Source organism: Barbus barbus (genome assembly GCF_936440315.1).
Source record: "Barbus barbus genome assembly, chromosome: 2".
Taxonomy (NCBI): domain Eukaryota; kingdom Metazoa; phylum Chordata; class Actinopteri; order Cypriniformes; family Cyprinidae; genus Barbus; species Barbus barbus.
Genome location: NC_136730.1, coordinates 41848264 through 41872201, shown reverse-complemented (window position 1 = coordinate 41872201; position 23938 = coordinate 41848264). Strand labels below are relative to the sequence as shown.

The 23938-nt window shown below is 37.0% G+C and overlaps 1 protein-coding gene across 1 annotated transcript; it reads left to right on the top strand.

The window, feature by feature from the left end:
- Positions 1 to 319: 319 nt before the first annotated feature.
- Positions 320 to 22452, top strand: LOC306882914 (cysteine-rich secretory protein LCCL domain-containing 2-like). The gene is made up of 15 exons (XM_079437912.1): positions 320 to 652; positions 3298 to 3632; positions 7253 to 7371; positions 8526 to 8658; positions 11541 to 11656; positions 12028 to 12128; positions 12218 to 12385; positions 12962 to 13022; positions 13114 to 13180; positions 13275 to 13405; positions 13499 to 13542; positions 14114 to 14186; positions 14299 to 14374; positions 19095 to 19225; positions 20623 to 22452. The coding sequence occupies exons 2-15, from the start codon at positions 3378 to 3380 to the stop codon at positions 20672 to 20674; spliced, it is 1527 nt and encodes a 508-aa protein (XP_079294038.1). The 5' UTR covers positions 320 to 652; positions 3298 to 3377; the 3' UTR covers positions 20675 to 22452.
- Positions 22453 to 23938: the final 1486 nt, after the last annotated feature.

The window sequence follows — 23938 nt, the reverse complement described above, 5'->3', positions numbered from 1 at the left end:
TTATCCAATGAAAGGTTAGATTTTGTGAATTTTTAAAATAAAAGATCAAAAGGATTAACAATGCAGATTAATTTTCACAGCCTTCTTTGATTTACCAAGGATGCCGATATTTTTGATCATGAGACTATATTATTATTATTATAATTAAAGAGTTAAAATTAAAATAGGCAGGAAGGAAGTATGACAGAGTACATAGTAATAACTTGTTATAACTAGCCTTATTCTCCATGCATATTACTGATGGCGAAATGTCATATAACCATTAATGTATTGACGAATCTAATGACATTTCAAAACGGTAACTCATCGACAAACATCCGGCTGTCGTGAGTTGTTGAGTAATCCTCTGGACGCGTCTCTGGAGCTGGTGTGCGATGATTTACGTTCTTTGCGTTTTCATCCTGACATCGTTCGTCAGAGCGCCGGAGGTTTGCCAGGAACACAGCCTTCCTCAGCCTCCCCTCCTCTTCTTCACGCTGCTCTCCTTCGCTATAAAAGGCGCAGAGCTGCTTCCACAGACTCAGTCCGAGTCACCAGCTGTCAAACAGAGTCCACTACTCACACTTGTTTGACTTTCAAGGAACATACTCCAGCCGCAAGACTTAGAGCTGCAGCAACCTCTGGGATCGCTCGTGCAGAAGACGCAAACTAGGTAAGACGTGTCTCTGACTGTGCATTATATGGAAGTTAAATTAATAATATGCATCGATTACCTGGTGCATTTAGTCAATTAAAATAGGATGTGCAGCATCAGGGGAGGAGCTGCTTTTTTCCTCCTTTTTTGTTAATGATCCATTTATAGTCAGAGTGTAGTATCTAATGCTTATTAATCTGCACATCAGTTTAAGAGCAAGATGCATTATGGGCATAATTTTGGACATTAGTTGCACTCATTATTGTCAGTTGGAAAATCTGCATGTGATTGAACTGTCATGCTTCATCTTATTCCATTTCAAACTTTAATGCTTGTGAAAAGCACAATGTGCAAAACCAACCAGCATTTAGCCATATAAACTACAGTTGGACCACCTGGCATGTTTTGGCTCGTGTTTATGTGGACCAGGTGCCCCGCTGGCGTTTTCCTGGCTGCTTTGTCTGTCATGGTAGTATAAAATTCAGGCGAGAGATGAGATGGCACTGAATGTGAACTAAAGAGAAAGAGAGAGAGAGCGGCAGCTGGAATTGAAGGGGTGCCTGTGTTTACTCAGACCGGTGTTGGATGTCAAGGCTCTGCAGAAAGAGTCAGAGAGAGGGAGAAGTAAATTACAGAGCCATGAGAAAAAGATTTGGATTACTGTAGGTCCATTACGTTTCTGGAGTTTAATGTTTGGCTCTTCGACAGTTAGATGTGTGGGCTAGAAGTGGCCTCTATTGTCATTCACTAAATAACTCAAATTCACTTGCTCTTCGCTCCCATTCTCGCACACCGTTTGATCCTGGATAACTCCATTCCCAGAGAAAGTCAGTCCGGGACAGAGAAAGACCTGCTTTGATTAATGTGTGAATGGCACAGCTGCTGAATGTGGATCTGTTCTGCTAATGAATTATCCGTTGTCACCTCAGGAAATTAATGTTTGATAAAGTTTATGGATAGATTGTGAACCTGCAGAGATCAAACAGACCTACTGGTTCATCAAACTAAGCTATCTAATCGAAAGAGATCAGGCTTATGGTTTGATCTTTTGAGTAGTAATGAAGATTACAATGGGGTTTTTGTTATGTGAGGCTTTGATAGTAATTGTTCTGTAATGATGGGGCCTTTGGCTTGACAATTGATTATGGCAAACAATAAACATTCTTCTAATTGGAGCACAAACTATTCATTTGCTGTGGTTTAATGTGGGCCGGTGAGTGCTGCTCCAGTGAAGATAGATGAAATATTTCATCTAAGCAACTTGTGGCAATTCTGCAGGGAGTAAAAAAGGTCGAATTAGACAAGAATCCTGCAATGTCTGTCATATTTCATCTCAATATCATAAGAAACATACAAGGACTTATATTTTTCTTAAAGAAAATGAAGCCTATTTTAGGACCATTAAGATGTTTTGCATTCTGACTTTATTATTATTAGAAATTAAGTAAATAATTTAATTATTAACTAATTATTTGATTAATTATTAATTAATATAGCTCAGTTCTCATTGCTGTAATGTGGAAAAAAAGTGTATAACTTCTGAATAATCATGATATTATCTGTTGTATTTGTAAATGTACTTTATGGTGATTTAAAAAAAACCATTTACTTCAATATTTGTACTGCAGTAAACATTATTTGGTATTGCAGTAAAAAATAACCACTTTAATTCATGTATATTTAAACACAATTTTGATATTTTTACTGTGATATAGTGATAGTGATATAGTAAAGATGATAACCACTTTAAGTTATGAACGTTTAAATAAAAAAAAAAATTATTTCATTATTTTTACTGTAACAGTTTACTGTAACAGTTTATTTTTTAGGGATTACAGTAAAGATAATCAGCGCTTTAAATAAAAAAAAACTCCATTGTATTTCAATTCTTTCACAGTAATAAAGTGATTACATTTTTAGGTGTTACAGTAAAGATAATAACCATTTTAATTTATGCTCATTTAAAAAAATTGTAGTTCAATATTTTTACAGTAGCCTAATAACGTGATAGTCACATTTTTAATTATTAACCGTACTCATTTTATGTTCATTTAAAAACTTTGTATTTCAATATTTTTCCAGTAGTATAGTGACAGTAACGTTTTTAGGTATTACAGAAAAGATAACCACTTTAATTTGTTGAAAACATTTTTACTGCAATAGTGAATACAGTATCCAACATGATTTGGTATTACAGTAAAATTAGAAAATGAATTCGGGAAGAAATGTGCTGAACTGTCATGAAAGTAATATCCCAATTAAACATGTTTGTCTTAAAATTGTGCTTGTTTTATGAAAACTTACTTATTTAGCGGTGAAATGTAACCTGGACTTGTTACTGTTAGATTGACCTAATGGCTAAGCATTAGTTTAAGCAAAGAAGCAGTGGCTGCACTTCATGGATGGATGGATGCGTCTCGTGTCGTTCCAGAACAGCAACCCTCTATGATTGTTGTTATTGGATTCTGTTTGTGTTCATATATGTGTGGTGTGTGTTTAGTCAGGATGCAATAAGAGAGACTAATGAAACCAATTTAGCAAATTCTTTTTTGAAGCACTGATTTCTCTTTGTGTGTAAACACATGGACGTGTGTTTACTATCCAGCATTTGCTCCGACAGCTTTCCCAACGCTTGTCCTCATGGAAACCATATTTCTTTCCAGATTTTTCAGAACAGAGCCCTGAAGACACGCTCACACAAGGCAGTCTACTGTAGTCCGACCCTGAAAGCATCACCGCTGCCATGCACAGGCTCGTCTCCATTGCCCTGCTATTCCTGAGTGCCCGTTTGGCTGCTTCCCTCTTCCTTCCTGACTCTCTGGAGCTGAGGCAGCTGATGCAACGCTACCAGGATGAGCTGGAGCCCAACGGCACAAAAGCTGATGCACCTGTACGTACTCGCAGAGCTATCAGGTGGTCAGACAGAGAGGAGATCCTGCAACTGCACAACAAGCTGAGAGGAGAGGTGTACCCGACCGCCTCCAACATGGAGTTCATGGTGAGAATGGAACACAGTTTGAGTCATTTTACACTTGCAACCAACCAACTCTTTTTATGATTTACTGTAATACTGAGGGTCTGTATAGAGACTCTAAAATGAACTGAGCTGAAAACTCAGGAGGTTCTGTTCCAAAACCTAGGGAATCACCTTCATAGAAAGCATTTTAGGCCATCATAAGTGTGCTACAGATACAAAGACTGTTTCAAAATGTAGGAAATAAAGTTATGTTGATTTCTAAGATCTTATTTAAGTTTAAAATGCTGAAGGAAAGTTTTCGATGCTACAAACTGAAACTTTCCACCCAAGATGGCAAATAAATTTAGAGAATTATTGATTATAAATACAAAAATAATCGTTCAATACCAAAAACTATCAAATTCAATCCATTTAAAAATGCATTAATCTTTCTAATATTTGTGTGTGCTATGCATTCCTTTATGAAATGGAAACTTTTGCATACCTTTTAAAAAAGTACATATTAAGGAAAATAATATAGTTTGAAAAAATATACTTAAGTGTTAAATGAATGTAACATTTTCAGACTTTTAAATACATGCTAATTGCAAGTATTTGAAATGTTAGTTTAAATTGATGTTCTGTTGAAACTTGTATCATGCATTAAAATACATTTTTAATTACAAATTTGTAATTATGTAATTGCAATTTAATGCATTTAAAATATATTTACTTTAAATGCAAACATTTATTACCCTACAGTTGAAATTAAATCAAGTACTTTGCTTTAGTATGTTAGTCAACACATCAAATTATTAAAACATAATGATTTAAAATGCACTTTAAAATAACATTTTTATTTTACCATTACATTATTACAAAGTGCACTTTTTAAAATTTTACTTAAGTGTGTTAAGAGACAGTAAGGAAAGTATACTCTTTTTAAGTACACTTAAGTGACCTTTTATTACATTAATATTATCTGTAAGTATAGCATTTTTTAAAACACATGATTTCAATACAATTAAGCACACTTATTTTTCTCAAGGTTTGTTATGCTTAGATTATCACACTGTTATTTTAGCAACATGCTAGCATTAGTTGGAATCAGTAGTTTGTCTAGTCTCCCAGTGCTACCTATGAATAGTCAAATCAGACAGTTTTGAGGCTCGATTTCAGTTAGTATGCTGCTTTAGAAGGTAACTGTCTGTGTAGACAGCAAGGCAGTTCTGTATTCATTTTTGTCAACAGGCATTTTTTTCAATATCGACCACACATGTTGAGAACTGTACAAAACCAGCACTTGTTCTGCATTAATGACCCTGATTTATACTAATTGCATATTGTGTTAGCAGCATTCATCGTTTTTTTTTTCTGGTGCAGTAAATGTCTTTAGGTTTGTGTAGGTGCCAAGTACTGGCTTTAGTGGAAAAGACATGTTGAGTTTACAAGTGTAATCCTGCGGTGCCTTTTTACTGTGGAGACAATTACACTGAGGTTTAGCTGCCTGCTGACGCAGGAGCCATGACACAGATAGAGAACAGAGCCAAAGATTGGTGACATTACTGGACCAGAGATGAAGCCTCAGTTATGTGACAGAAACGGCAAGTATGTTGCCTTTATTTTCAAGTGCCATAGGGATGCCCTTGTGAAAAAGTACACTTTAGAATACATTCAAAAAGAGTACTTATTATGGAAAATAATATACTTAAGTGCGCACTGAATGTAATGTTCTTGAACACTTAGTTGCATGTTAATTGAAATGAAAATGCATAGTAGTTTAAATTAATATGAAATGCAATTAGTTGAACTTAAGCGTTTTTAACCCACTTACGTAGGACTTCACTACATCTGCATGTAATTTCATTATTACATCTATTTTCTTGGAAATATGGTGAACTGCTGAATGTACTAACAAGAATTTATGGCAAACTAAAATATACTTTAATGCCATTTCTATTCAAACTTGTAAGTAATGTATTTAAATATATTTAAAATTACACATTTGTAATGACAAAGCTGCAATGTAGTACATTTAAAATGTATTTTAAATGTAATATATAATAACACAATACAATTCAAATCAAGTGCTTTAATATGTCAGTCAACACATCAAAATGACACTTTTAACAAAAGATTATTAAAACAAAGTTATAAAATCTACTTTAAAGTAAAACTTTTAATTTGACATTATAACAAAAAACAGTTAAGTGTGTTAAGAAACACAGTCATGTAAATGTACTCTAAGTACACTTAAGTGGCCTTTTATTACTTGTTTTTTTACAGCATGCTTTTATGATTTGAAGTACACATGTACATTTAGCACAACTAAGTGCACTTCTTTATACAGTAGGTATAGTTATAGTTCACCCAGAAATTATAATTTTGTCATCATTTATTTGACCTGGCAAAAGCTCTTGGTTCAGTTGAGCATAACTAGATACACCTGCATCACTTTCGCACATTTGAAGGCCTCTATAGTATTCCATAGCAAGGCATTGTGGGAAATGGAGTTTTTGAGAGAGAAACTTTTTCCATAGGACTTTTTAAGTAATCATAGGTGTACTAGGGACCTATAGAGAGCACAGTCCTGCTTTATTGCTGTTTTCTGTGTACCTTTGCCGTATGGTAATCGAACGTGAGTTTAATGTTGATGTAGTGAGTTTTTTAGGGGAAAGATACAAAGAGCAAGGGCTTATGGTTAATGTAGTTGGGTTTATGCCTTTGAGAAAGACAGGAGTCTACCACAAGCAGGGGTTTCAGAACCGCTGCCAGGCCTCAGCGAACAAGTAAGTGTTTCAGAAATGTGGCTTAGTCCCAAACAGCACCTTTAGAACTGAGGTTAGAGAATGTGTGAGTGTTTGTACCCATCGTGCAGTTGGAAATTTACTCAGAGGTGAAGAACCCTGTTCTGTGGTGCAAAGTGAGTCCTCCCTCCCTACAGGTGGAGAAATAAGCTGGGCAAATGTGTCTCATTTAACCCTGATTGCTGGGGATTTACAATGGATGTGAGCCAAGCTCTGATGTGCGTGCATGTAGCCAATATTTTAGTTGTATTGGGCCTGATTCCCAGTCCAATAGTGAAGATGAAGAGTCAGAGGAAGGCAAAGGGAATTATCTGGGAATACAACTCAGCATGTTCAGTATTTTGTTAAAGTCTCAGTGCAGATATATGGGAATTATGGACTCTGTGTGTTCTGCTGGGAGTTTGATTTAGTTTGTGTGTGTATGAAGTTTCATTTGTGTATGTGTATGAAATGAAGTTTCCCCTTCATTTCACGGGAAGTCGTGGCCTAATGGTTAGAGAGTCGGACTCGTAATCCAAAGGTTGCGGGTTCGAGTCTCCGGCCGGCAGGAATTGTAGGTGGGGGGAGGGAATGTCCAGCGCTCTCTCCACCCTCAATACCACGACTGAGGTGCCCTTGAGCAAGGCACCGAACCCCCAACTGCTCCCCGGGCGCCGCAGCATGGCTGCCTACTGCTCCGGGTGTGTGTTCACGGTGTGTGTGTGTGTGTGTGTGTGTGTGTGTGTGTGCATTTGTTCACTACTCACTGCTGTGTGTGTGCACTTGGATGGGTTAAACGCAGAGCACCAATTTCGAGTATGGGTCACCATACTTGACAATACGTCACGACTTTACTTTTTACTTTACTATGATCAGGTTTGGGACGATGAACTGGAGAAGTCAGCGACGTACTGGGCAGAACAGTGCCAGTGGGATCATGGACCTAAAGACCTACTGATGTCCATCGGGCAGAACCTGGCAGTGCACTGGGGAAGGTACGAGTGCAAACACATTTACTAAGACCACATCAGTCTGTTCCTGTAAAGTAACCAGTCGTACATGGTGTTAACAATGCCTTGGGAAACCATGGAAATATTTGGGAATTTTAAAACTGTAATTTCCAGGCCTAAAATGTCTGGATTTTTTATTTTATTTTCTTAAGGCAAGAAGAGTTATTCCTTCACATTTGGAGATATTTTTTGTTGTATTTCGGACTTTTTGTGTATTTTATCCTTGTACTTTACATCTACTATTATGCATGTATCCAGATCACCTTAAATTGAAGTAACTTTTAATAACATTTCACAGGCATAACATTTTTCCATTGTCCTTTGTCAGTAGTATAGGAACCCATACCTTTTAAAAAATAAAAAATAAATAGTTTTTGTATAATTTTCATTGAATTCATTTAAAATCAACAATATAGCAATATATGCAATATAGTTTCCCATGAGAAAACAAAAAAAAAAAGGTGGTGATTTTGTATTAATTCATTTGTGCAATGATTTTTTTGTAAAAAAAAAAACATTTTGGTCCACCCCTCCCCTAAACATATCCATCAAATGCAAAAAAAGATTGTATGAAAATGTACAAATAAGATCATATAAACGCATACGAAATAGCCGAAACATGCAAGCTCTGCCCAGATTTAAAAAGTAACTCAAAAGTAACTTAATGCATTACTTTCCATGAAAAGTAACTAAGTAACGTAATAGTTACTTTTTTAGGGAGTAAAGCAATATTGTAATGCAGTACTTTTAAAAGTATCTTTCCCCAACACTGTTTACATTGCATCAAAAGTATACAGTTTATCAGTTCATGCATTCACTGGGAATTTAAACCCATCACCCTGCCACTGCTAGCGGTATTTTCTCCTTTTTTGAGCTGAAATTCAATTTATTTTTTACTTGAACTATTATGGATAAGCATTTAATCCACCAAAAATTCACAACCAATCACCCAGGTGAATTTCCTATTATTTTTTAATCCTTATTCAGTAATCAAAAGAAATGAAACCTGAATATACAAGTAAATGTAATGGGTTTGATAAATGCTGCTCTTTAAGTTGCTTTGTGTAAAAACATCTACCAAATGAATTAATGTAAATGCATTCATAATTGTATTATTTCTTGCATCTCTCTCTTGATAGGTATCGCTCTCCAGCCTACCATGTGCAGGCCTGGTACGATGAGGTGAAGGACTACACCTACCCTTACCCGCATGAGTGCAACCCCTGGTGCCCTGAGCGCTGCTCTGGACCCATGTGCACCCACTACACTCAAGTGAGTGAGAAAGACCAGTTTGCTTACAGTTTACAAACAATTATCCCAGTGGGACTAAACAACATGACATTGTTTATGGTTTTAAAACTTGCGTGCAAAGGTGTGCACATGCCAGCAGAGTTTAATAAATTGCATGTGTGACATGAATTAAAATAGAAATGCCTTTGAAAGCAGCATGTGGACCACTGGTGTTTAATAACCTCACATAAAACAGTGTCATGTAACACATAATGGTCCCAAAATGTATTTAGACATCTGAGCTAGTCTTAAAAATATGTGAATGCCATTTTATTACATTGCAAAATATCAAATCACGTGGTAATTAAAGAAAGGTAGCACAAAAAAGGGTTGTCAGGTATGATTAAAAAGTACATACAGTATTTAATTTGATTGAATAATATGCTAAATTAAGGGAAAAAATATTTTGACATTTCCTGGATGTCAAATCTTAGTGGACATGTTATTGGGGAACTGATTCCATCAACTAAAATCACTTTGGGAAAAACTATAAATCCTAAATTGTTACAGATACCATTTGATTTGATATTGTGTTGTCTAATGCTTATGTTAGTTCACCCAAAAATGCAGATACTTTAATGAAAATACTACTATATTTTTAATATTCTCTTGTCATTTTGGAAGTCCAGAGAGGTTTGTTATTGGGCATCAAGCATGCACTGTATGCTTGAGATTCTTTTTACCATATTTGATGTCCTCTATGTATGTAAATTGATGAATGTTTATATTCAAATTAATTCTGTTCATCTTATAAAATGATAGTATCTGTTCAGAATTTGAAAAAGTAATGTGGATACTGTCAAAACATTTTGAACATGCCAGATCAAACAGATGCAATGCACAAAGAAAAGGAGAGTAGGAACGGGAGAGCAACTAAAGTTCAAGAGAGACGACAACAGAGAAAATTGAGGACAAAAGGAGGGGTTGAGCAATAGCCTCATGTCCTCTCAGACTTTACTTTATCGCTGGGATGAGTTTGTGAAAATACACATTCGCTCAGCTCTGAAAGCAGGTCACAAGCATCTGGAAGCCGTTCCCAGACTCCTGAATCATTTTCCTGTTTCACCCGAATTCCTTTGAAGATGCAGAACGCAGAGTCGTAGGGGATCCGCGCCAAATCCGCGCCGCGAATCTCCCCATTGCCCTCCTCTCTCACGTGCTGGATGTGGGAGAACAGGTCTAGAGGCCCCACCATCTTCTTGGTGCCAGACGGTCCCTCAGGGTTAAGCTTGAGTTTGTGTTTTTTGAGACTGATTAGTTTGCTATATCATTGTCCCATGGCCAACACTGTCTGCAGCCTCTGCAGAGGAAATGCATTCCCGAGGGAGTGTTGAGACGTGCTCCCTCGATTGCGTTCTACAAGGTTATATGCAAACCCACTACGGTTTAACAGTATGTACAAAAAAAAAGTCTGTGTAAGCACTTCCCTTTCATTTCACAGTCAAATGGTTTGGCTCGTGCTGCTGGGCTGCACCCGATGAACTCTATTGTGTTTAAGCGAATCAGAGAGGGCCCTGACCGCAGCTCAATGGGCTGCACGCAGGCATTACTTTGTTTGTGTGGATAAGAGTGGATGTAGGGACGTTTTTCAGGAAACTGGCCCGGTCACACTTGAGGTGCTTCTCCTTTCCGCCCTACAGGGCAGAATGAAAGAGGACAGTCTCTATTCACGGCCCCCGTGGCCCCATCAATCTACTGCTGCTGCCCCAGAGCAGAGACCACTTCCTGCTGGGGAACACTTCCTCCGCAGAGGGGAGTCGACATGGATGTCTTTTTTATGGTTTCGACAATAACAGCAAATGGACCTGCATCTTTCATGCATGCAAAAAGAAAACTATTTGGTATCACTTTATTTTAGGTGTTTTATTTTGGTCAAAAAAAATATTTTTGGAACATTGTATTGTGTTTATGGTGAATTGACAAACATGTTTGGTGCTATTGAGGGGGGATACAAGTAAGGTTAGGCACATGTTTTGTTGTATGGTTAAGTTTAAGGTAGACTGAAAAGGTAAGTGGTTGCAAACAATTTATTTTAGCTACATTTAAATAACAAAATGTTGAAAGTTAGTCAATTAAATGTGTTTATTTAAATGGATTGCAACCACTTACCTTAAAAAAAAATGAGTAAATTCAGTTTTACTAATATATGTATAGGGTGAGGGGTAGGGTCATCAGTGTAATCAATACAATACATGAATTAATTACAGATCCACAGCTGGTTTTAGCTGGTCTTCCAACCTGGTCATAGCTGGTTGTAGTTTTTGCAGGCTGGTTTTAGAAGGGTTTTGACCACTTCTTTAGCTGTTCAGGCTGGGAGAGCAGCTGACCAACCAGTTACCAACAGCTGAACATCTTAACCAAGCTGGGAGACCAGCATAAACCAACTAAAACCAGCCAACCAACTTAGGCTAGTCTTTTTTTTTCTGTGCAGGGATGCTGATATTTTTTAAACATAATTACAATGTAAAATTGTGTATATATACACAACAGGCACATTGCATTAGAAAATTGCTGCCTTCTAGTTTTTTGTGGTTACCAGTCGATGGAGCTGTTAAGGTGTTAGAGTTTTTTACTGCAATGCTAAACAGCTGCTATGGGGTTCCTAGGGTGTTCTAGATGGTTTCCAGGTTGTTTCTGAGTGGTTGCTAGGGTGTTATAAATGGTTGCTTACTGGCTCAAGTCAAAAAGAGCTTTTACCACATTGCTATACAGTTGCTAGGGTGTGTTTCTATGGTGTATCTAGACTTCTGTCAACATTCCAGATGACTTACATGTCAGTATTTACGAACAAATCCATTATCCTGAGTATAAGCAAGTGCCTTAGCAGACACCATTATTAATAGCATATTTCTCTTCATTTTCAGCTGGTCTGGGCCACGACCAACCGTGTCGGCTGTGCTGTTCACACGTGTCCGCGTATGAGCGTATGGGGAGAAATCTGGGAGACCGCCATCTATCTTGTCTGCAACTACTCACCCAAGTAAGACAAGCTCTTTCTGCTGACGTTTATTCACTGAACACCAGATGGCTAATTACTGTTCCTGAGGATGAGCCTATGGAACGAAACTTTCTTAAAGCAAAGGTTCCATCCTTAAAACATGGAGGCTATAAGCAAAGTTTCATCCTTAGGAAAATGGAAAAGTAAATGGAGAATTTTAGGAAAGGAAAACATTGGCAAAATATGCTATTCTTTTCCAAGCTAATGATTTAATTTGGCAGCTGGGAGTTTTTTTCCTTTAACTAGTCTTGAGACCCGTGAGAGTATGTGATAATGTGTTTTGAGTGTTCAGTCAAATGTCCAGATTTTGCAGTCGTTTCCAAACTCATGCTGAACCCGTGCCCTATTTCTAGGGGGAACTGGATCGGGGAAGCCCCGTACCAACACGGCCGCCCCTGTTCCCAGTGCCCACCAAGCTATGGAGGAGGATGCAGAGACAACCTCTGCTACAAGGGTGAGTGCTGATAGATGAATGATTATAAAGTTATAACACATGGAAGTCTAAATCTAATTTTTTGTTTTATTTTGTGATTTTGTTTTTAGGAGACCCTGAACGGCATGAGTCTCCAGATATGAATGAGGTGGAGAAGCCGCAGGAGCCTGTACAGCCTCGAACTACTCCAACTAAGCCTCAGCCCAAACCCTCTTTGCCCCAAAAACCTGCAAATGCCAATCCTTCCTCAACCAAGACTACAAAAACTGCCTATCTAGGTTAGTGTGAATAATATTACTTGAAATAAACTGCAAAAAATGCTTTTCTTACATTTTTTTTGTCATGTTTCCAGCCAAAATATCAAAAAATGTAAGTTTTTTTTTTTTGCTTATAAAAAGGAAAATAATCTGCCAGTAGGGTAAGCAAAATAATCTTAGTTCAAACAGAAAACAAGATTATTTTTCTTACCCCATTGGCAGATTATTTTGCTTGTTCTAAGCAAAAACTCACTTAATTTTGACTTGTTTTTTTCTGAAAACAAGACAATAATTTTTCCTTGTCTAGAAAATCCTTCTTGATTTAAGAATTTTAAGATATTTTGACTGGCAACAAGACACAAAAATCTAAGAAAAGCATTTTTTGCAGCGTAACGAAAAAACTATTTAGAAATTATTTAAAAAAACGATTAATTATTATAATTTTTTAACAATAAATATAATTGAAAATAAATAAAAAATAATTATTAGCATTTTTAGTATTTTACAATTATTTAAATGTAGCTTTGGTAATAATGTGTACATTTATTTAAATCGCTTATGATAAAAGATTTAAAATTTCTACTATTTACCTTTCAGCACAAAACATTAAATGTGAGACAAAAATGAGAGACAAATGTAAAGGAGCAGCCTGCAACAGGTCAGTGTAAAATAATTTGATATTTCTTTAAAGATTTTAAGATATGTTAAGTTCAGTAAATTTTACTGGTGATTTTCTTTTTCTTTTTAAGGTACAACTGCCCAGAAAACTGCTTAAATAAGAAGGGGAAAGTGTGGGGAACACTGTACTATGATGTTGTAAGTTATACTTTGAGATTTCACATGGTCTTGTTTAAGTGGATGATGTTAGATTTTTTGACCAATTCCTTTTTTTTTTCTCCTACTTTTTTAGCAATCGAGTATTTGCCGTGCTGCTATCCACTATGGAATAATCGACAACAATGGAGGCCTTGTGGACATTACAAGAAAAGACAACTTCCCATTCTTTGTAAAGGCAACCAAGAATGGCGTAGAGTCATACAGGTAGGCTAAACATTACGATGATATCATTTGAATCCAGTTCGTCTACAATTCACAGGAGTTACTCAAATCTGTGTTCTGTGATTTTCTTTACAGTAAATACAAACCTGGCAATGCATTTACAGTGTCGAGAGTGGAGGGTGAGGATTTCATCCTTCATCATTCTCATCTTGATAATTACTAAAATATTCCCATATTTTTCAATATGAAATCAGAATTAGTGTATTTTTGGATATTACATTTTAATATAATAAACCTTTATATTAGGCCGCCTCATATAAAGTGGGACCTAAATATGTGACACAAGTTTCTAAAGGAATGACATTGAAGTATATTTGAGTTTATAATAGAATTATGAAATTATATAAAGATGTGCTGAACTTAAGTTGGTCAAAAAATACTCTAAAGGTCAACTAATTTAATATACATTTAATTGCATTAGCATGCAATTAAGTCCCCGAAAACATTACATTCAGTTAGCACTTAATTATTTTATTTTAAAGTAATCTTTTTAAAAAGTATGCTAAAGTGTATTATTATGTGAATGCAAATATTCTCATTGATTTCATATGCATATTAATTAAAGCTACTCAAATGACTTGTAAACCATTTCCAGAATAACTGACGGTTACACTTTATTTTAATTTTAAATAATAAACATGTTATGTTTTAAGGCCTGGTTGACCAATAATGTATTTTTCCCTTCTTTAGAGCAAACAATAGACTGCTACACGACAGTGGCTGAGATTTGTCCCTTCAAAACGTCCATCTCTCATTGTCCAAGGTATAGTTCAAAGTATTGAAATTCTCATCATATATGCTCTATATCAGTTCAATTGTAAGTGCTCTGCTTGTCATAGCAATGTAGCTTATTAGTTTCTCTTCTATCTCATCAGAGTCTTCTGCCCAGCCAATTGCATAAACGAACCTTCATATTGGGCTCCAGTGGTCGGCAGCAACATCTATGGAGATGTGAGTACCTGCTTCAGTCCGAGAGTGTCCTTATAGGGCTGAGAGATGAGAAATGAGGGAGAACAGGCATTCGTAGTCAGGCACTTACGAGTGCTAAAGTGAGCATGCTGCTCTTGTGGTGAGGGTCGACCGCGGGAATTGTCTGTGTGAGTCTAAAGGGAGTTTTCGGTGAAGGTGGCCTCCATTGTCACCACTAATTTCTTTCGCAGAGTTTAGAGACTGACCACAGAGCAGCAGCTGGGAGAGCAGCTCTCTTACACTGACTCATGCATGCCTCAGGTCAGGACTTGGCCTTACGGACCACTTAACCGTTTAGAGAACGGCTTGCTGTGTCACGTCATCATTGCAGAGGTTCTTTTTTAACTTATTAATCAAAATGATGACACTGATGCATTTGATAGCCCATAAAGAAGTCCACTTAATTGTATTTAATGTGCATTTGTAGGTACTTCAAATCTTAAAAGTATACTTTTAAAAGTCTTTTATTTGCTGATAATATATTCCTAATGAAATCAAATGCCACTTAAGTGTAGAGACTGTTTCTTAACACACTTAAGTACACTTTTAAACAGTTCACTTTGTGATAATGTCCATTTAAATCATTGTTTTATTAATCTTTTTCACTTATCACTTGTTTTGATGTGTTGACTAACATACTAAAGCACATGGAAAATACTTCATTGTAATGTTAACTTTTGTGTGTTATTCAATGTTACATCTAATGCCAATATATTTTAAATGCGCTAAATTTCAACTGCATCATTACAAATGTGTAATTTAAAATATTTTTAAATACACAACATACAGATATCAATGGAAATGACATTAAAGTATATTTAAAGCATATTTTATTTTAACATAAATACTTGTCCTCACATTCAGCAGTAACATTAACCATATTTCAAAGATAATAGAAGTAATTTTAAGATGACATAAAAAGATGTACTGGGTCAAAAAAGCACTCTACGGTTAAGCTAATCACATTTAATATAAATGTAAACTATAAAACATTGTAATTTAATTGCAATTAACTTGTGATTAAGGATCTGAAAACATTAAATTCAGTTTGCGCTTAAGTATTGTCACGTGTTGGTTTCAGTTTAGTTCCTGTTTGTTCTTATTTGGTCGGCACGCTGAACTCTTTGTTCTGTATCGGGGCTAATTACCATCGCCCCGTGGACCTCCCAGACACCACCGGACTTAGCTGGAGGGAAGGGATCCTCTGGTGTCTGGAGAGTGTCCTGCCCCGATCCAGAACCAACTTGCCGATCGCAGCTTGCTCCAGTCTGCCGTCCGCGGGTCTCCCATGTCCGCCGCCATCTGCGGCTCTCCCGAATCTGCCGCCGTTCGTGGCCCACACAAGCCAGCCGCCGTCCATGGCTTTCCCAAGCCCGCCGTCTGCGGCCCATGCAAGTTAATATGGCAAGCCCGCCGGTCATTGTTTACCCAAGGCCGGTGCCCGCTCCTCGACAGCGCCCTCCAGTGCCTGCTCCTCACATGAACCCTCCTTCGTCTCCACTGGTCCCGTTAAGCCCTCCTTCATCTCCGCTGGTCCCGTCCATCTCTCCTTCGTCTCCGTTAGTCCCGTCCAGCCCTCCTTCGTCTCCACTGGTTCCGTCCAGCGCCACGCTTCCAGAGCGCCCCCAAGAGTCCGCGCTTCCAGGGCACCCACCAGAGACTTCTCCTCCTGAACTGCTCCCAGAGGGGAACTTCCGCAAGAATTATTTTTTTGGGGGGGGCCATATAGTCACTGCCTGTGTGGCCGGGCCAAGGGCCAAGGCCAAGGAGTGCCCTGATATGCCATGGCCTCCTGACTCTCCTATTCCGCCATGGCCGTCCAAACTCCCTGATCCGCCCTGTCCTCCCGAGTCCCCTGATCCGCCATGGCTCCCGGTATCCCCTGATCTGCCCTGGAGGCTACCCTTGTCTCCGCCCTGTTCTGGCCCTGCTCCAGCCTCCAGGGCGCCTCCCCGATGTGACTGTTACGGTACTAGCCGCACCTTCCGGGAGGGGGGAGATATCTGTCACGTGTTGGTTTCAGTTTAGTTCGTGTTTGTCATTATTTGGTCGGTTTCCTGTCATTAGTTAATTCTTGTTTATTCCATTCACCTGTTTTGTATTAATAATCTCGTTTGTTCCTTTGTTCCAGTCCCTTTATAAGTCCTCAGTTCTCCCTTAGTCTTTGTCTTGGTTGAATGTTTATAATGGTATAGTGTGTTGATGCCTATTAAAACTACTTTTAATCTACTCCTTCGTGTTTGTGCGCCTACCTCTACAACCACAACCGTTACAAATATATTCTTTTGAAGTATATTATTTCTGTAATAAGTACTCTTTTTCTTTTTTTTTTTTCTTTTTTTTTTTTTTTACAATATGCTAAAGGGTGCGTCTTTTCCACATAAAAAAAGGCAAAGAAAAAAATAAAATAATGTCAATTACTATTGTCATTCCAAACCTGTATAATTTTTTTCTTCCATTTAACACAAAAAGGAACTTCTGAAGAATATTCGAATATAATAAATGATGATTATTCATTCACACAACTCACTCTGCATACCTTATGTGAGAGACAGGTCAAACACGGTCAACTCCAATTTGTGAATGGATCATTCAGAAATGGATCAGCTGGATTCATTGCACAGCTCTGAATCAAACTAAGTTTAATTTACAACAATTCAAAGTCAGTCTTCAGTTATTTCTTAATTTAACTTAAATCAGGATAATTAATTCATGTCTTCTCAGAGAGCTAGTGTGGATCGGCCTGGTTGTGTAGTGGTGTGTGAACTCAAATGAACTTATTGCCTTTTGGCCCTTTTGGCTTGTTACAGCCGCATTCCTGTGTAAAAGCTGAGCCTCTGTGTAGCTGGCCTCAGATAAGAGCACGCTTTCCAGCAAGCGTTAATTAACCCTCATTATTCAGTGGTTTGGGCTTGGTAATTTGTGAAGGTAGTCTTTGTTTGAAAGAAGTACATGAGCAATTGGATGAGTATTATAAGATAGCGACACACAGACGTGTGCGATGAGCTGTGCGCTTTCATTACTCTTCATTACTGAATGGTTTTGTGGACAGAAGCAGACATTGGACCTTCTTTCCAGGTTAAAAGAATAAAACCTGAAGGAACGTAGTTCCAGAGGGCTCACGCACACTAAGCTGCTCTGAAGCCAGGCCTCTTACCAACTTGCCTTTTCTGGAGCTCTTGAGCTCTGGTCTTGCTCTTGTGTGTGCCTTAGACATCGAAGTGACGTAATTTGTCTAGGCTCCTTTAGACTGTTTACATCTTAAAGACTGTGGAATTGAGTGTGGAAAACATATTTGCATGGTGCTATGGACAGTGTCATTATTACTGTTGCTCACTTACGACTAGATTTTAGCCTTGATTTACAGCCTGGAGGGGTTGAGTTTATATTTTTTAAAATAAAGGTTCCAAAAAGAACCTTTTGTGCAATGGAAAGATTCCATAGATGTTAAAGGTTCCTCTTGGAACCATAGATTCCAATGAAAAACCTTTATTTTATGAGTGTAATTGACGAAAGACAGGGCCAGTCTGCAAATTTTGGGCAGGCGGAGTTGACAGATTTCTCAGAAAATTATGTAGTGATGGGTACAGACTCCAATTGGTAAGCTTCTGACTATGATTCCATCCAGCGTGTTTCATATTTTGAGCTTGTTGTAGAACAACTTGTAGTGTGTGATCTTCAGTCGTTCAGTTAATATCTAGATATTTACAAGTCAGGAGTATATGATGCTTAGAGTTTTGGAATATATACATATAGAAGTTGTGTAGTCTATTTCAGCCTTTAGGGATTCATGTGTCATGTGGTGTAACCATCAATTTATAAATAATAACATATTTTGTTCACCTTTTGTACACATCTTAATCAGTTTTTAAAATGTATTTTTAAAACAAATATCATGATTTATTAATTTATAAATATTATTTTTTTGGGGGAAGTCATACCACATGACATTTTTCAACCTGAATTAACCTTGCTTTGCCATAACTAGGTCAAATTACTTTATATAATTTACTGCTTTACATTTTTAAATAATATTTTTTTATTAATAAGCATTAAACTAGTTTTAAAATATTGTATTTTCTAAGAATTAATTATAAAAGATTATGCCAAACTAAACATATTGTTAAAAAAGGTCAAAATGTATTTAATTTCAGATATAAAAAAGTAGTAAAATAGAAGAGGTGTATTTAAATCATTGCATTTAAAATATATTTTTTTTAATTAAAAAAGAAAGAAAAAAAGAGCATCAATGTAACTACACCGAAAAAGTGTAGTTTGCTCACCAAGGCTGCATTTATTTGATCAAAAATACAGTAAAACAGTCATTTTGTGAAATTTTACAATTTAAAATAACTTTTGTTTTTATTGTAATATATTTGAAAATGTAATTCATTCCTGTGATGCAAAGCTGAAATTACTCCAGTCTTCAGTGTCACATGATCCTTCAGAATCATTCAAAAACTGTTTATCAATGATAAATAATTATGCACCAGTAGTAGCTGCAGGGTAAGCATAAGGTACATCTTTCAAAAACATAAAACAATTACCTTTTGACTGGTAGTGCATATACTATAGTATATAACAAAAAAGTTTGTGTTTTGAGGAAGCATGATATAAATCTTCCAGCATGAAGGTCAGTGGAACTACTTATGAACGCTGTCATGTCGACTTCAAGAATATGCTTTTGTCTCCTCGTGTCCAGGGCTCCAGTATCTGCCGAGCAGCTATCCACGCTGGAGTGATCAAAGCCAGCGGCGGCTATGTGGACCTCCTGGCTCTGGATAAGAGGAAAAGCTACACCGGGACCTTGAAGAATGGCATCCAGTCCGAGAGGTACATGTCCTGTATCTCGCTTCACCTCTGCTCTCCATTCCTCCCTTCGCTTTCTCTCAGTAACTCAATTCAGTGGTCAGAAGCCATGATGGGCCAAATCTGCCTGTGGCACGTTAGTGGTTGAAGAGTAATGGTGTGGTTTCTCGTCGAGGATGGACCACACAGGGGATCTTTACTTACTCTCCAATGCAAAGTGCTTAAATCGACAGAATCGGCTCCAGTGTAATGAAATCTACCACTTGAATCAAACACCATCATCGAAGGAATCGATCGTGGCCTCTTAAACGCTTGCCGGCCTTGACCGGCCTATATACTGAGCATAGTAAAGCCATTTACTGACAGCTTGAATAGATTTCCTATTCATATGATGCAGTCTAGGGGAAATGGGGGGTAGCCAGTCGTGTGAACTCTGCGTTATTAACAGGGAAGTATTCACATGCTCTCTATATTAACACTGGATGGAAAAACTGTTGGTGTCTGACTCAGTCAAGGATAATTACAGCACATTCGATGCCAATGAAGCAACCAATACACCAGCATCTGAAGGCCAGTCCATTTCTGAATAAATGAAAAGGCCAAGAGCAGTAGTCAGTAATGAATGCTGGAAGAAATCTGAATGAAACCGCAGCACGAGACAAGCACTGAGCCAGTGTTAATGTCATGCTTTCCAAAGCTAATCTAAAGCATGTACACAAATCATTGAAGTCGATTAGAGAGCAATGATACTCAATGAGTTAAGAGGACGGTCAGACTAGACCAACCCAAAGTTGAATCCCTATGGTTTCCTTTCTGACTGCCACTTAACTGTATTGAATAAGCACTTCTAGTGTACTTCAAATCTTAAAAGTATATTTTTAAAAACTGTACTTGTAGATAATATAATAATAATTAAACATAAGGCCACTTGAAGTATAAATTGTACTTTAACTACAAATGTCAAATAAAAAGTTCGATTTTAGAGTGCATGTTATTTATATATTTTTCATATATTTTGTCACGCTTTAAAGAAGTACACTTATTTTGATGTGTTGACTATCATACTAAAGCACATGCAACGTGTTTTAAAAATAGGTTTCGTTATTTGATATTTCATTTAAAGTTCATATATTTTAAATGTACTAAACAAATGTGCAATTACAAATATAGAAGTCCTATTTAAGTTGATCAAAAAAACACTCCAAAGTTTAAAGTTCAGCTAATTGCATTTAATATAAATTTAAATCATTTTTATTTAATTGCAATTAAGTGTCTGAAAACATTACAAGAATTTGCTTTAGTGTGAACTGAATGTAATTTAACGCGTCTTAGATCTTTTTCACAAAGATCTGTTCATAAAGTGGCAAGTGTGTGTGTTTTAAATAGTTTGTTAATTGTTTATTTCTCTTTCTTTCTCACAGTAAAACCAATACAGAAGGCGGTTCGTTCCGTGTCTTCGCCGTTAGAGAGTGAGACGGCACTGACGGGACACAAAAGATCACTGATTTGCTCTCGAAAGTCAGGACATATCAAATGAAATGCAACTTTTGGATGAAAGAGACATTTGCAGAAGACCAAAGGATCTGTCTAAGTCTGCTAGCTCAATCCATGGGCTTCCAAAGGTTTTATATACAATTGCGAATAAGATTTTTGACCACACATACAGCTCTTAACAAAACGCAGTGTGGTAGAATTGGTATTTTAACAGCGGTGCTGGTTTTAATCGTTGTTATTTTTTAGATTCAAGTAAGTCGGTTTATTTTTTGATTATATTCTGTTAGTCTTGAATACAAGCAAATTCTCTAATTTACATACAAAATGCATATTGATTACACTGTATTTAATCTGTACAGATATTTTGTTGATTTATCAGGCTCATTGTGTGCATCTCATTTTTTGCTTTATTTTCTAAATCATTTATGGAAGCCATAGCTGGAATAGGGTGTAATAGTCACACCCACTTTTTTGCTTTGAGAAATATTTTTCCCAATTCAGTTTATCTGTAGTAAAAAAAAAATCCAACCATCTCCACGATGAATCACAAAATTACAAACATATGAAAATATAATTTTGAGCTCAGAGCTCATGGTACGTCTGTCTCAAAAGTTTATGCTTTATTTGCTAAAATAATTTTCTCTATGAGGAAAATGAGTGGGATGTTTACTTGTGGAAACTTACTATTGCAATAGTAGTTGAGTGTGTCCAGTGCAGTAGGGGGGGGATTTATTGGACCTGAAGTGGGCAAACAAATGCTTCGCAGAGAATTGGGACAGAAAAAGAGGCAAACCTCCAAGCAAAAGAAACCTTTCCTTCATAATGCATGTGAGCCTTCCAGAGTCAACAGTACTCGGACATTATGGTAAAGGTGCAAAAACATTGAAACAATATTCAATCCCAGGAGGATTCAGAGTCACTGAGTGCATGTTTATGCTCATCTTTCATTATGGTATCTTCAGTTTTGTTATTTATTATTATGCCTCCTTCAACCCCTGCTCAGAACTGCATATTCTGTGGAACAGAACCAAATATTTATGAATGCACTCACTTGAGAGTCGAACGTCTGTCAGCGTCAAACATATTCCTGTTTGGTTAAATGCTATACACAACCCAGAGCTTGTCATTACTGCTAAAAGCAATTTCATTAGAAGTTTAAATGTATTTTTTATTTCGCACGAAATTAAACTCAAGTGCACCGTGCCGACTGAACATCAGTTTAAACCACTTCATACTGCAACGTAATAAAAAGGTACTTGCGCTGAAATCCATGCCTCTGAAAGGAAAGATCTTAGTGCTTATCTCTTAGTTAGTGTTCAGATTCCAGGATTTAGACTTAATGTAGATGTTCTTATGAAATAAGGGCTGTGGAGCACAATAATCCCTTTGAAGGCTTCCGTTTTGCTGCTTTTAACTTTTCACCTACTTTTATTTTCTTTGTAACTTTCTTGAATTGTTACCTCAGTCTTGTTGCAGCGATATATTTGAGTATTGATGTTTTTAGGGAAATCATAAATGTTTGTACAGTACAATGGTTTGTGTAAATATTCAGATATGTGCTTCGTATTGTAAAAGTATGAAAGTGTATGTCATCTGTGCCTTTTTAAAGCCAGAGGATAATTGTTTTTGCACAAATTTAAAATTAAGACTATAAAATCTATTATATTCAGACGATGCCTGTCTTTTGTTTCATAAAACATGTATTTATGTTACTGGGTTTTATACTGTCCAATAAACAGGACTTATTTTGTGAAATCAAAACCATATCAAAAATTCCCCTAGACCACCCAAGCACTGGTTGACTCTTCATGCACCATTTTTTTTTCAGTGAATAAAGAGTAGTAGGAGTATACCTATCTCAGATATTTCAATATAAATGATTTAGACTTCAGTCAGGGTCATCGGTGGATGCATTTTGTTATAAAAGGAATTCTTGGTACAAATATCTGAAAACAAGTACTTTGGAAGAGAGATGCACTAAATGAGGCCAGTCCAAATCTGAGACAAACTGTTCTTAGCAAGAACGGCAGTTAGGCTCTTAGCCAGAACACATTGTCATTGAACAGTTTAACAAAACAGGTTGTCTAAGCACATGGAGATGCATGTTTTATGCGCAGGCCTGTTCTGGGTCAAAAACTATGCAAATGCAAATAATACAATTTCTGTCATGACAACTCTTGTACGGATTTGCATTGTAATGTACATGAAAATGTTAATGTGTTTGGTTTTAGCGGACTAGATCTGCTACGCTGGTGCTGCTGCTGCTGTGGCAGAGCAAGTACTGATACCTGCTACTGCCAATACATCCACAACATGCTGCTGTGAGCAAGTAATAAATACTGCTGCTGCGCACATATGAAATAACCCCCATATATAGCATACAATCACCACGCTGCAGATTTATACAGGTGGAGCTGGGGAAGGTGGAGGGTTTCTGAAGCACACTGCAACTGCTGCAGCAAGCACTAACCAAGTATTTGAATGTTGAACAGCGAGCTCATTGGCTGCTGATACAAAAAGAATCAATCAGCTGTGCCATGTAATAATGATGTTATTATGTCAGATTGAGTTTGACCTATTAGACTGCGCCATCTAGAGTTTTATTCCAGAACTTTGGAAATGTAAATAATAAGCAGACAATTGCCATATATTCAGGCATGTGAAAAGGAAGTACTCTTTAGAATATTTTTAAAAAGAGTACTTCTTACTGAAACTAAAAGAATATATATATATATATATATATGAGTATATGTAAGTGCAAATGCAATGTAATGTTTTCAGACACTTTTTTGCATATTTACAATTAAATAAATGTTTTATAATTTAAATTAGTTGAACTTAAGAGTGCTTTTTTGACAAGTAGGACTTAATTAGCTACACCTTATATATGTATTTTCATAATTATTTCTATTTGAAATTAATTTACTTAATGTATGTTATGTTAAACTGTAAGATGTTTATCAGCCCTGGTCCCCTGGAAGAATGTTCAATGGTTGAAACAGGGCGTTCCCCTGGGAATGGTCTACAGGAGAAAAGTAATCTCGATAGATGCGTCCAACACGGGTTGGGGAGCTCTGTGTGAAAGGAAAACCGTCGTTTGGCCATTGGTCAAAAGCGGAGGACAGTCTACACATCAACTGCCTAGAAATGCTGGCTGTATGTCGGGCCTGTCAAACCTTCCTACCAGACACCACGTCCTGGTCCGCTCGTACAGCATGACTGTGGTGTCCTACATAAATTAGC

Excerpts from the sequence above, each read along its gene's own strand:
- LOC306882914 (XM_079437912.1), top strand. The coding sequence starts at position 3,378 with ATGCACAGGCTCGTCTCCATTGCCCTGCTATTCCTGAGTGCCCGTTTG. Across the intron at positions 8,659-11,540 it reads TGTGCACCCACTACACTCAA|CTGGTCTGGGCCACGACCAA; the intron begins GTGAGTGAGAAA and ends CTTCATTTTCAG. Across the intron at positions 13,406-13,498 it reads AATGGCGTAGAGTCATACAG|TAAATACAAACCTGGCAATG; the intron begins GTAGGCTAAACA and ends TTTTCTTTACAG.